Here is a 12066-nt window from a genome sequence, read left to right on the forward strand (position 1 = left end):
CTATGTGTATAGGTGCCCACCACACATAGTAGCACTCATTCAATAAACAGTCATCCTCGACTTTAATCGTTTGTGATACTAAAGTCCCTGGAGCAGAAGCTGGCGATCAGCTGACATTTAACTGTTCGTAATGGGTGCTCTTGTTAGGCAGCTCTCCATAGCGTCATTCCTCACCTCCTTCTTTCCACTCCACTCCTTTCCATAGCACTGAATACAGTGCTTCCAAACTACTTCACTTATAACCCGTACACCTCTTCTTCGTTTACTTTTTTACTGTTTTCCTGCCATCTTCCCAAGTCTCCCCGGTTACACTGAATCAGATGGAATGGGGAGATAATTGAGATGATTGGTTACTTAATCGGTAGGCTTGGTAGACTTTGCCAAAACATGTTACATGACTAAGCGCCATCGCTTCAAAGGACGAAGTACACATTCCAGGGTTGGAAGCAGCCCCTAGTTTGAGATGGCCAGGAGAATATGATGAGACGCTGTTGAATTATTTCGTCGTTGGACCCGAACTTTCTACATCTGTCAGATATTGATCTTCACCTCCATTGCAATTTTCCTTTACCACCTTGCTGTCAAGCGAAAATGTGCCGATCAAAACTTGCGATCGCAATATTCTTTTTAATATCAGTGAATGCACGGGCCCAAGAAGAGAAAAAATCACATTATGACTTTGTTATTGTTGGAGGAGGTACAAGTGGCTTGGTGGTTGCCAACAGACTTTCCGAAATGAGCGACGTCACTGTCGCTGTTATCGAAGCTGGAGATTCGGTTTTTAACAATTCAGATGTGACTAGCGTTTCAGGATATGGTAAGAGCTTTGGAACAGCTATTGACTGGCAATACGAAACCGAGGGCCAAAAGTACGCCGGGGGATCAAAGCAGACTATGCGCGCTGGAAAGGCGATAGGAGGTACAAGCACTATTAACGGCAAGTGATGATCCTATGATATTTACCATAAATTCTTCTCCTCGTGCTAATTCTGATTCCTTGGGACAGGGATGGCATACACTCGGGCGCAGAACGTGCAGATTGACAGTTGGGAATTACTTGGGAACAAAGGATGGAATTGGCAGAGCCTTTTTCCATACTACAAGAAATCAGAAGGATTCCAGGTACCCACCCAAGACCAAATTGCGTCCGGCGCAGATTATTACGCGGAGTATCATGGAAAGAATGGTCCGATGAAAGTCGGCTGGCCGAAATTCTTAACCAACGGCAGCGTGCTTCCCATACTTGACGAATCTCTTAACCAAATAGGTGTCCCTTATAATCGCGACGTTAATGGTGGCCTTATGGTCGGGTTAACCTCTCATCCGAATACAATCGACCGCGAGGCAAACATTCGCCAGGATGCCGCCAGAGCCTACTACTGGCCATATCAAAATCGCCCTAACCTCAAGATTATCACGAATACGCAAGCGAACAAAATAATATGGGGCAACGATTCCGACGGCGATGCAGTCGCAAGTGGAGTCGAGGTTAGCAATATAAATGGAAAGCAAATAATATACGCTTCAAAGGAGGTGATCCTATCAGCTGGGTCTTTGAAGTCACCTATACTCTTGGAATTATCCGGCATCGGCAACCCCAATATTCTCAGCAAACACGATATACCCGTCAAAGTCAACATTCCCGCCGTTGGAGAAAACTTGCAGGATCAAACAAACAACGGCCTCTCCTACGAGGGAAATGAATTTTGGCTAGGCTCACCGACGTTCTCCGCTCTCCCGTCTGCCGACCATATATACGGAGACAGCTTTTCGACCGTCGCCTCCCACTTTAATAGCAGCCTCGCCGACTATGCCGAAACCGTCGCCAACTCCTCCAACGGTGCGCTTCAAGCATCCAACCTTCTGGCTGTATTTAAGCTCCAGTGGGACATGATATTCAGGTCAAAAGTCCCATTTGCGGAGATCGTGTTCCTCCCAATCGCGCACTCATTTTCTGTCGAATATTGGCCTCTACTCCCTTTCTCAAGAGGAAGCATACACATCAAATCCGCAAACGCCTCGGCACCGGCAGCAATCAACCCGAATTACTTTATGTTCGAGCAAGATCTCACTACTCAGTCCGATGTGGCTTGGTATATCCGGAAGTTATTCAATACTCTTCCCTTGGCAGATCTTGTGGGAAACGAGCGTTCACCGGGACTGGAACATGTTCCTGTTAATGCATCCGAGTCTACCTGGGATAGCTGGGTTAAGAAGAACTGTCAGTGCCTCAAATTTTACCCCAATTACGCTAAAGGGCTGCCTACTGACTCCCCATCTAGACAGATCAAACTTCCACCCAGTTGGAACTGCTAGCATGCTTCCCCGGAACAAGGGTGGAGTTGTGAACGGCGATCTCAAGGTTTACGGGACCAAGAACGTCCGGGTGATTGATGCATCTGTATTACCACTTCAAATCTGTGGACACTTGACAAGCACTCTTTATGCTGTGGCCGAAAAGGCATCTGATGTGATCAAGAGAAGATACATGTTTTGAATAGAATAAAATTCACTCAAGACAATAGACCTTGAAAACACTTGGTATCAACCGTCGTGTATGGCTTCTGCGTGGCCACAACTACAACAAGGGTAGCCTCCTTCTGGATGATATCCTGCCATTTGAAACCCAGTGCAGACGCACCGGTAGCCTTGATTGTCATATCCAGGGCATTTGACCTTGTAATCGCCACGGAAGAGGAAGGGAGATGTGAGAAACTCGAGCCACGCCATAGTTTTAGGCGCTTGGGCCTGGGGTCTTAAGCCGTAGTCTTCTTTTAGAGCGAGTTTGGTATCAAAAATGGAGAAAACGGGGTTGTTATCCACTTACAGTCGGTCAGGACAAATGGGTTGTATTGGAAATAGAGATATCTAGACGGATTGCAGGGTGACGGGATGCAAATGATGGAAAAGAGGAACAAAGATCAACCCCAATCCTTCTAACCATTTCTTAGGAAGTGATGCCTAACAGATGCCCGATTTATCCTGCTGATTTCAGGTCAGCCGACTCAGTCCAGGATGTCGACCCGAAATGAAACGAGGGCGCCACTAGGCCCAAACTCGACACCCCCAGTCCATATTACACTAAATTATATTCTCTGATAAAGTAGGGGTCCAGTGTTGACGTCTATGGTTTGATGATACATTATATGAAACACACAGCAAGCTGATATTCTGGCATCTAGTACTAATTTTTGGCGTGAGTACGCAAGAATGACCGGGAACCGCAGATGCATAGCGATCGGATATTCTTGGTAGGCGATGTGGGATAGAATCTCCAGTTCCCGATGCATATTCCGAGTGTCTGAGCATTCACCTCCAGGCTCGATTACTACTAGTACATTTTTTAGACCAAACATGGAGTTTTTGGGTAGACTTTCTGCGAGACATAGCTCGAACCTCAACATGCGACAAGATGGAGATCTTGGAGATATCGCTTGGTTTCAAGTTGTCACTCCCTTCAAATTTATCATCATTTCCATCGTATAGACTTTTCGTTTCTTTCGAGTGAATAACTCAACAAGACTCGCGTGGTGGTACGCGTGAATTAACACCAGCCGTCTCTGCCTCTATTCGTCTATCATTATTACCGCAATGAGAGAAGACTGCAATACCTCAGAGAAGCAAGTCTTTTCAGTTCCAATAAGATGAGCATCTGCAAGAATTATAAGACCTTGGAAGTGTCCTAGAGAGCTTTCTCTAATTGGAAGAAGTGTAGTCCGATTTGATGATTAAATTATTGGCGGTCGATATACCCTCAACCCTTTAAGGAAATATGCTTCTCATTGGGCCACTAATAGCTCATCCCAGCCGAATAATCGATCAAATCAACTTGGTAGATGCGACTAATTCGGCAGCCAGTGTCAAAGTACCTAGGTATGCGATTTTCTTGGAGGGACTCCCTATGTGTGCGATATTCACCGGGATCGGGCTGAGCAGCGGGATGGATATTCGGCACTGCGATTCGGTGTTCATGGAAGTCCAGTTTTGAAGCATTCAAGACAAGATTGAGGACCTAAATACCTACCACAATAGGCAATTCGATTGCAATTGATATGGACTGAGCGAAGCAAGCATTGAAGCAACGACAGATCAACTCTAAATAATGCCCGAATCCAGCAGATGGGATGGAAGAAGTGGGTCGCAGATCGCCAGAACTTTCCCTTTAAGGTTAACAGCAGGCAGGACGTCACTGAAGGGCTCCGCGGGGTCCGCGATCAAAGTCTGGGGAGGAGCTTTTAAGAATGCGCCAATTGAGATTGGATCTTGTGGAAAGGCCTATGGTTAGCAAGGCATATAATATCTTCTTATCCATCCACTCCTCACCACCCAGTTTCTGTCCCTCCAACTCAATTCAACAAGCTTCGATACCCAATTGACGTGACTTTCAAGATCAAGGTAAGTTCAATGTTCCATGAGTAGCTTCCACTCGTCCTGCCATCCATCCCATCCACAGAACCATTGCCAAAGAACGGGTCACTGACCTTCAACCCTAGAGTAATATCGACCACACTGCTCAACTCCACACATTACCCCAACTTGAACCTCATCTACGACACACAATCACTCCCAACAACCTCTAAACCACCCATCTGCACCGCAACAATGGCAGACACCAACAAAAAACAATACATCTATCTCCCCGAAACAACTCCCCACCTCGCCACAATCCTCAGCTTCCCATCCCGAGCCTCCACCTTCCCAGCCCTCTACAACCAGACCTGCACAGAGATAATCGACCTCGCAGCGACAATCGCCCACTTCGAGCCCGTACGCCTCCACGTCCGTCCAGAAGACCAAGACCGAGCACAAGAACTTCTGACCAAACGCCTATCCAACACAACCACACCCACAGAACTCGAACAATCCCGCATCACCCTCATTCCAGCTCCAACAAACCACATCTGGGTCCGCGATACAGGCCCCATGTACGTCCGCAGCGCCGAAGACCCAACCGAGCGCCACGCAATCGACTTCCAATTCTGCGAATGGGGCAACAGCACCGGCGAATTACTCTACAACCCAAGTCCGGACAAGAAAGGCGCCCTACCAGACGGATCGGACTGGCCGATCCTTAGACGCCGAACGACGAAGGGAAAACGCCGCCTTCGCAACGCGCGTCCTGGAACTCGAGGGCGCGGGTGTGCCGCGGGTTATTTCGAAAGTCCGTCTTGAAGGCGGCGGGATCGAAATGGATGGGGAAGGAACCTTTATGGCGATGGAGAGTAGTGTGACAGTGTCCTCGCGGAACGCGGGGCTCTCAAGGTCCGAGATCGAGACCGAATTGAGCAGATTGCTCGGCGTGAGCACGTTCATTTGGATTCCTGGTCGGGAGGGGCTAGATATTACGGATTATCATATCGATGCCGAGGCGCGGTTTATTCGGGGTGGGGTTGTTGTTGTGGGCAAACCGCATCAGAAGTGTAAAAAGGTGTTTTGGGACGTTTATCATGAGATGCGCGCTATCTTGGACGAGGCGGTTGATGCGTGCGGGCGGAAGCTTGAGGTTATTGATATTCAGGAGCCTGATCCGACGCTCGTCCAGGGCGATGTGCCCGGGGAGGAGACGGATGTTGCGGCTTCGTATGTGAATTTCTACTTCACGAATGGGGGGGTTGGTGGTTCCTGCGTTTGGGGATGTGGAGATGGATCGGCGGGCTTTGGAGACGCTGCAAGGCTTGGTTCCTGAGAGGGAGGTTAGGCAGGTTGCCGTGAATGCGTTGCCTAGGACTGGGGGTGTGTTGCACTGTACGACGCAGCAGGTGATATGATCGTCTGTCGCTTTCTCGGATTCTTTTCGGGGCAGGGAGTTCTCCCAGGGCTGGCCGTGGGGTTGTTTGATTGGTGAATTATTTTGAGGAGTCTCAACTGGGAGCGTAAATCATTTTATGTTAATTTTGCATGATATCAGATCACGATTAGAGGAGACTACTAGTATCAATATTACTATACAGCAATGGTTTAACGAAGGTTTTGCTTTCGTTTGTACATCAAGACTAGCTCATGTAATTCTTGACATAATCTCGAAGAATAATGAAAAAAATGCAATCTGGACTTGGCTGTACATGAAATCCAGACCCACTTCAAAAGGAAACTAGAATGTAAAACCCGGCGAAGTAATCACCACGAATCACCACCAACCTTGTGAAAGCGCAGCAGAGCCACGAACGAAGAGAGATGAATGGAGAAACAGGTAGAACCCACACCGTTGTAAACTGCAAATGTGTATATCTTTTTTTCCTTTCTTGTACATCCATCAAGAAAAGCCAAATCTCCCAGCCTGAAAAGGCATAATCACTCCAAACAAATTATCCAACGCCCATTCTCAAAACGCCCAGTCAAAGTATCTAACACCAGAAAAGACCATGGCCCAAGTCAAAATCCGCAAAAGTAAAGAAAAGAAGAAGGAAAGAAAACACAGCCGGACATGCAATCGTAAGAGATGGCGTAGCGTAGCGTAGCATTAACGACATGCAGAAGTGTGTGTGAGAGAGAGGGGTGTAGAGGCAGAGAGAGATGGCACACAGAAAGCGAATCCCAACACCGATTTTGGTCGTCCGAAGTTCCAACAAGATACTAAAAATAGAACACGAACATGGAAAGTTCACAGGCTCAACTGGTCGATGCTTCCAACTCTCCCACCACCACCTAGTCGGCCACCGCCCTTGGTCACCATGCCTAGGCGGTAGAAGCGCTCTTCGCCAGCGGGTGTTCGGCCGCCGATATACCACTTCTCGGGCCCGAGAGCATCACGGAAACCGCCCGATCCACTAGAGGAATCGCTGCCGCGGCGTTGACGCTCCGGGCCGCGATTGATTGGGATCGGCGTTGATGATGATGATGATGGTGTTGAGGGCGGGGATGCGGTGAGCGGGGTGTCTGGAGCCGCATGGTGGTAGTGGTGAGATGGCGCCGAGTGATTTGATCCTGCAGCCGAGCCGGCCGGGCCTGCTGTCGCTGTCGCTGGCCCCGAGGAAGAAGATGTAGATGAAGTGTGATGGTGGTGGGCGTGGTGGGCGCTTGACGAAGGCCCGGCTGCGGACGCTGCCGAAGCGGAGTTGGCGGCCTTGGTGGCTATGGCGCGGGCGCTTTGAGAGATCTGTGCAGATGAGAGTGTGGGGGTGCCGGTAGATGATTGTGAGGCGGCTTTGTAGGTTGACTGGGCGCGGAAGGCGGCCAGGAAGTTGGAGAGGAATGGACGGTTGGTGGACATGATGATGATGATGATGAGATGCTATTCCCAGGCTGGAGAGAGCCCAGGGGGAGAAGAAAAGTCCAGGTCGGATCGAAAATTGAAGAATGGAGTTGGAGGGGAATAAGTGGAGAGGGGAAGATAAGATGGAGGAGTTGGAGGGGGATCCGCGATAATATTCGGCCCTCTCGACCGGTTTCGCAAAAAAGCGGAGCGAACGGCGGGGAGGAAGAATCCCGACCCTATTCACCCCGACAGACCAATCAGAGTCGTCGTATTATGGGCATGACGCCTAGGGGGGCTCGGCGGCAACAGATGATGGGCATGGGCATGAGCATGTGGTGCAGATGAAGATGGACAAACCATACAGAACTGCATTTCTTGTGTCTTCTACCCAGAAATACTCTTGTTCTTTGGCTGATACCGAGTGTGAACTTTGATTTAAAGTACCTTAGAGAAGGTTCAAAGCACGTATACGGAGTACTAGTACGAGTACATCAGTATTGGGCTCTGCCTAGGTACTATTCCGAGACATCCATGCCAGCAAAGAAAACCCACCTTTCTGGATATACTCGTACTTTAATCTACTACTTCAACTCATGGACTTCGATAAGCTTGAACATGGAATGTTAAACATCCGGTCTATTTTCTAGATGCTTTTCAAGTAGAACAAATACCCTCCTAAAATGAAACGCAAAAGAGAGAAGAGAGAAAGGGAAAAGGTAAAGATAAAACACAACGTGAGAGAACAACACCCTAAATCACACCTCAACAAGCCCGAGGCGCAGTTATGTCCGTTTCGTGCCGACTGTACTTACAGAAACGAGGCCATGCAGATGCACCGGGAAGGAAAAGAGAAGAAAGCAGAGTAAAACAGACAAAGGGGACATGCAGCCACTGGAAGAAAGACTCGAGAGGTATTTCGTTTCGACAGTCAACCGGTCCCGCAAAGCTTTTCGTCTTTCTGATTGTCGAACATTCGCGCAAAAGGAACACATGCCCATGTCTATAGTGTGGACGCCGAACGAAACCACCCGCCATACCGTCTCACTCACTCATTCGAATCGAATCGAATCGAATCGAGGGGACGTGAATCAAATCAAAGCGGGTAAAAAAAATGAGTAAAAAGACGAAACAAACCGGACTCGCAATTCAACCACCATGTAAAACTCGCCCGTTGCAAAGGAGAATGCGGACCCACACCAGATGGGATCTGAACCGGGAAGGATGAGAAGAGATAGAAGAAACAAGAGGATAAAGAAAAACAAATTATGGAAAACGAAAGCCATCAAGGACGCGACAGGTACATAATCGAAAAGGAAACCATAATGGGAATGATAAGACCGGATACAAAGAAACGCCACGGCAGAGCTGCGTCGTGCAGAAGCCCGAATGGATCAGAGAGACGAGCGGAGGTCGCAAATTCTTGAGGAAAGGTTTCTCTTGGCTGTGAAACCAAAAAGAAAACCAATGGACCGCCTAGAAAACACTTCACCAACGTAAAAACCGAAAATGACTTTTCAAAAGCTTTCAACCCAGTTGTCTGCGGGAGTTCCATTGGTGGGAACCCACAGATAAAGAGGTCGAAAGACTTCTCGTTCTCTCTCCTCATTCGTTCTTTGCCCTATCGTCTTCCACTCCTCCTCATGGCCATTTACTGCCGAGCAGGCTGGACGGTACCTAAGGGAAATCACCATCAGCATGATGTTCCCCGGCAATGATCGCCATCAGATTTTCCAATTTCAGTATCGCTTACCATCACCGCCCATAGTAGTTGAGGCCAGATAGAGTCCGTTCATGCCACTCTCGGGGCCACCCGCGGTCGTAGCGGGGTAGAATTTGCGGTCGGCGTCGACGGGGGCGTGGATCGACTCCTGGCCGGCGGCCATGGAGTGGGGGAAAACGTGGTTCATATAACCATCGGCGGCGGGGGCACCGTGCTGAAACATTGAAGTCCAGTCAACACCTGGCTGACCAGAATGGGGACCGGGCATAGCCGGGTGTTTGTGGTCAGGGACGACCAGGGGCTTTACCTGTTCATGAGAACGATCAACATTCAGTTGTTGTCCATTGGGGTCGGCACCATGCTGCATGAGGTACGGATTCTGCTTGGGCGCAGCCATCCAGGAGGCTCGCGAGGCCTGACCGGCGAACGCGTCTTCATGAGGACGGTTCATGCCGTTGACAGGCGACATCGTGAATCCCATTGGATGCTGCTGATGGCCATGGGCCATGCCGTTTCCATTCACGGCCCCATCGCCGAATTGTGCACCCATCACACCATTGGAGACCGGGACGGTGTTACTAACCTCATCCTGAAGAGGCTTGGCGGGGTTAGCCGCCGCAGCCTGAGCAGCTTGCTGCTGGGACCGCTTCAGATGGGCTTGAGGGTGCGACAAGTGAGTCGCGCCCGTTGGGTTGCCCCGGCGGATCGAACATTTTTGGAAGTGGCGCTTCAAGATATCACTGCGAGAGAAGGTATCCTTGCAGAGAACACACATGTAGGGTCGGTCACCGGTGTCTGTAAGAAAAAAAGCGATTTTGACGCGTCATTAGCCAATAAATCCTTTCTGTAGAGTAGGTAAAGTAGAACACATTGGGTCCAATGCCTCCAGTAACCCGATATTAAGAACAAAAGACTCAAAAAAAACTCACGTCTCAACAGATGGCGCTTCAAGTGCTTGGCGTGAAGGTAGGTTTTGTTGCAGTGTGGGCAAGGGAATTTGCCATCCGCGTCTTTAGCGGGGATAGTTGTGCTCTTAGCAGCGCCATTGACGCCGTTGGAGACCGGAGTTGCGCGGCCCGGAACGCTCGGTAGAATACCACGGCGGCCCTGGGAGCCCACGACCTGCGTGCGCGGCTGTTCCTTTCCGTAAGGGGAGCCGTTGGCACCGTTGACCTCAGGGCTCATACCCCAGGACTTGCCATCAGAGTAGCTGAAGGCACCGGAAGGCAAGCCATTGAAATCACGGCGGTCACGCGGGGGCGCGGGCGCGATGGGCTGCGGGTAGCTCTGCGCGGTTGACGCGGGAGGCAACACACTTGTGGGAGGAGGCGGGTAGGACTGAGAAGGGTGGGCCTGTGAGTGGTTAGGGTGGCTCAGGTACGATGGCGAATGGCTACCGACAGTCGTGTGCGGCATGATCGGGGCGGTTGACGCTCCATACACGTCGTGGGTGGACGCGGGAAACCGCGACAGGTCCGGTCGGTACGGCTGGCCCATGTACGGATGCGGCGCGGGCGACTGAGTGTGGTGCGGCTGGAGGGGAGGCAGAGTATGCGGCTGCGACACCGGATACTGGGGCTGCATCGAGTACTGCGGCATAGGCATACTCGAGATGGGAGTCGAGGAGAGTGGCGCAGAGCCCTGGGGCATGCTGGTGGAGGGAGGCCGCGAAGGGTGCGATCGGGGATCCATGATGTGATGAAATCAAGGAGAGGAGTACACGCGTAAAACTGTCGATTTGAGGTAGAGTTGTCGATGAATCACAGAATCATCGAACTCGGAGTTTCTTTTTTTTCTTCTTCCTGTTCACGAGGAGGCCGAAAAGTCAAAGAGCTCCTTGTTTTTGCCCACTTGAAATTTTTCCGAGGCTGGGCGGAGAGAGGTCACGGGGGGCAATTGGAGAGGGAGAAGAGCCGAGAAGTGATGATGATGATGATACTTGAACTTGCGATCTGACTCCACCAGGGATGAGTGTCAGAAGAAGATGAAGGAAGGAAGGGAGAAATGCTTGAATCGGAGGAGATTCCCCACGGTCACCCACCAGAGTCGTGTGTGGAACTTGTGGTGGTGTTCCGCACGTTGTTCACACCGTCGATAGGTTCTGTATCCACCAGAGAAGCGGGCGTTCAAGTGGGTCTCTCGCAGCACAACACCTAGTCAGATCTGCTTCGCGCGTCAAGGATTCAAGAAGAATGGAAAATAAGGCAGAACGCTTTTTTTTTAGTTGGTGCCTCGAAAGTAACAATTGGGGAATTGAGGGAAGGGGAGGTGAAGACGGGAAGATTGACAGAACCCAAAAGAATTTTTTCACTTCTTTTCGAGGTTCGAAGGGAAAGCGGTTGGAAAGGGTAGGAATTGGGGGGGGGCGGCCAAAGTTCAGATTGTTAAAAAAAATCACCCCCAAAAAAAAAGAAATAAAAAAAAGGAAAAATCCAGTGACGGAAGACCGGGTGAGCGAAACGGACGATCGCTTCTCGGGGAGGCAAGAGGCGAGCAAAACCAAAGGAAAAAAAAATAAAAAAAAGAGTGAAAAATAAAAACCTTAGCCAAATAATGGGTGTGGTATTGCAATTACCAAATACTGTAATTAATCACTTGAACTGGCGGGACGCGGCCGTCTTCCGAGCCCGGAGGAATGACCGCGAACGTTTGTGTGTACGGAGTAGTGTACCTACAATTAGTGTATAATTAGTTATTTACAGAAGCAATTATAAGTCAATTATCTTAATTTTATCTGATTGTACTCATACTTGAAGTTAGGGTAGTACTATTAAACTAGGTACTAGTAGTAGTATCTGTTTAAATACTACTAGCAGTATTCTATATCTGCTCGGATTACTAGAACATCGCAACTTTTGAAGCCATAAGCCGAGGGTATCTAGGTACCTAGGTATGGTTGCGTTCAGGACTTCCAGATTACTGGTCTGAGAGCCAATTCCTTCCTGATTCCCGGTCGCGGACAGTCTTACACCTGCGCTGGCACAGGCACTGGCACTGACACTGACACTCACTATGATTGACATAGCGATCAGCTAGTTCACTCTAATGCAGACGGTTGTGCCCAGGTGTCGAATGAAGCCTTATGGAGTATTGTAGTAAGATACAAGGACTGGCCTTCTTTCAATTTATTTTCAATATCTTGATAAAGTAC

At 49.5% G+C, this 12066-nt stretch overlaps 5 protein-coding genes across 5 annotated transcripts; 3 read left to right on the forward strand and 2 right to left on the reverse strand.

The window, feature by feature from the left end:
- Window positions 1-735: 735 nt before the first annotated feature.
- On the forward strand, window positions 736-2497 carry N7533_012014 (GMC family oxidoreductase; the record flags this gene model as incomplete). Its single annotated transcript, XM_057108664.1, has 3 exons — window positions 736-919; window positions 1007-2221; window positions 2283-2497. The coding sequence occupies 3 exons, from the start codon at window positions 736-738 to the stop codon at window positions 2495-2497; spliced, it is 1614 nt and encodes a 537-aa protein (XP_056953765.1).
- Window positions 2498-4102: 1605 nt separating this feature from the next.
- N7533_012015 (uncharacterized protein) lies at window positions 4103-4580 on the forward strand (the record flags this gene model as incomplete). The annotated part of the gene is made up of 3 exons (XM_057108665.1): window positions 4103-4280; window positions 4331-4395; window positions 4494-4580. The coding sequence occupies 3 exons, from the start codon at window positions 4103-4105 to the stop codon at window positions 4578-4580; spliced, it is 330 nt and encodes a 109-aa protein (XP_056953766.1).
- Window positions 4581-4602: 22 nt separating this feature from the next.
- Window positions 4603-5686, forward strand: N7533_012016 (agmatine deiminase family protein; the record flags this gene model as incomplete). Its single annotated transcript, XM_057108666.1, has 2 exons — window positions 4603-5023; window positions 5076-5686. 2 exons carry the CDS (start codon window positions 4603-4605, stop codon window positions 5684-5686), a joined length of 1032 nt encoding a protein of 343 aa, XP_056953767.1.
- Window positions 5687-6601: 915 nt separating this feature from the next.
- N7533_012017 (uncharacterized protein) lies at window positions 6602-7210 on the reverse strand (the record flags this gene model as incomplete). The annotated part of the gene is made up of 1 exon (XM_057108667.1): window positions 6602-7210. One exon carries the CDS (start codon window positions 7208-7210, stop codon window positions 6602-6604), a length of 609 nt encoding a protein of 202 aa, XP_056953768.1.
- Window positions 7211-8843: 1633 nt separating this feature from the next.
- N7533_012018 (C2H2-type zinc finger protein) lies at window positions 8844-10607 on the reverse strand (the record flags this gene model as incomplete). The annotated part of the gene is made up of 3 exons (XM_057108668.1): window positions 8844-8869; window positions 8946-9710; window positions 9845-10607. 3 exons carry the CDS (start codon window positions 10605-10607, stop codon window positions 8844-8846), a joined length of 1554 nt encoding a protein of 517 aa, XP_056953769.1.
- Window positions 10608-12066: the final 1459 nt, after the last annotated feature.

This window comes from Penicillium manginii (genome assembly GCF_028828005.1).
Source record: "Penicillium manginii strain IBT 31320 chromosome Unknown utg000009l:1.0-3297300.0:1.0-3298630.0, whole genome shotgun sequence".
Taxonomy (NCBI): domain Eukaryota; kingdom Fungi; phylum Ascomycota; class Eurotiomycetes; order Eurotiales; family Aspergillaceae; genus Penicillium; species Penicillium manginii.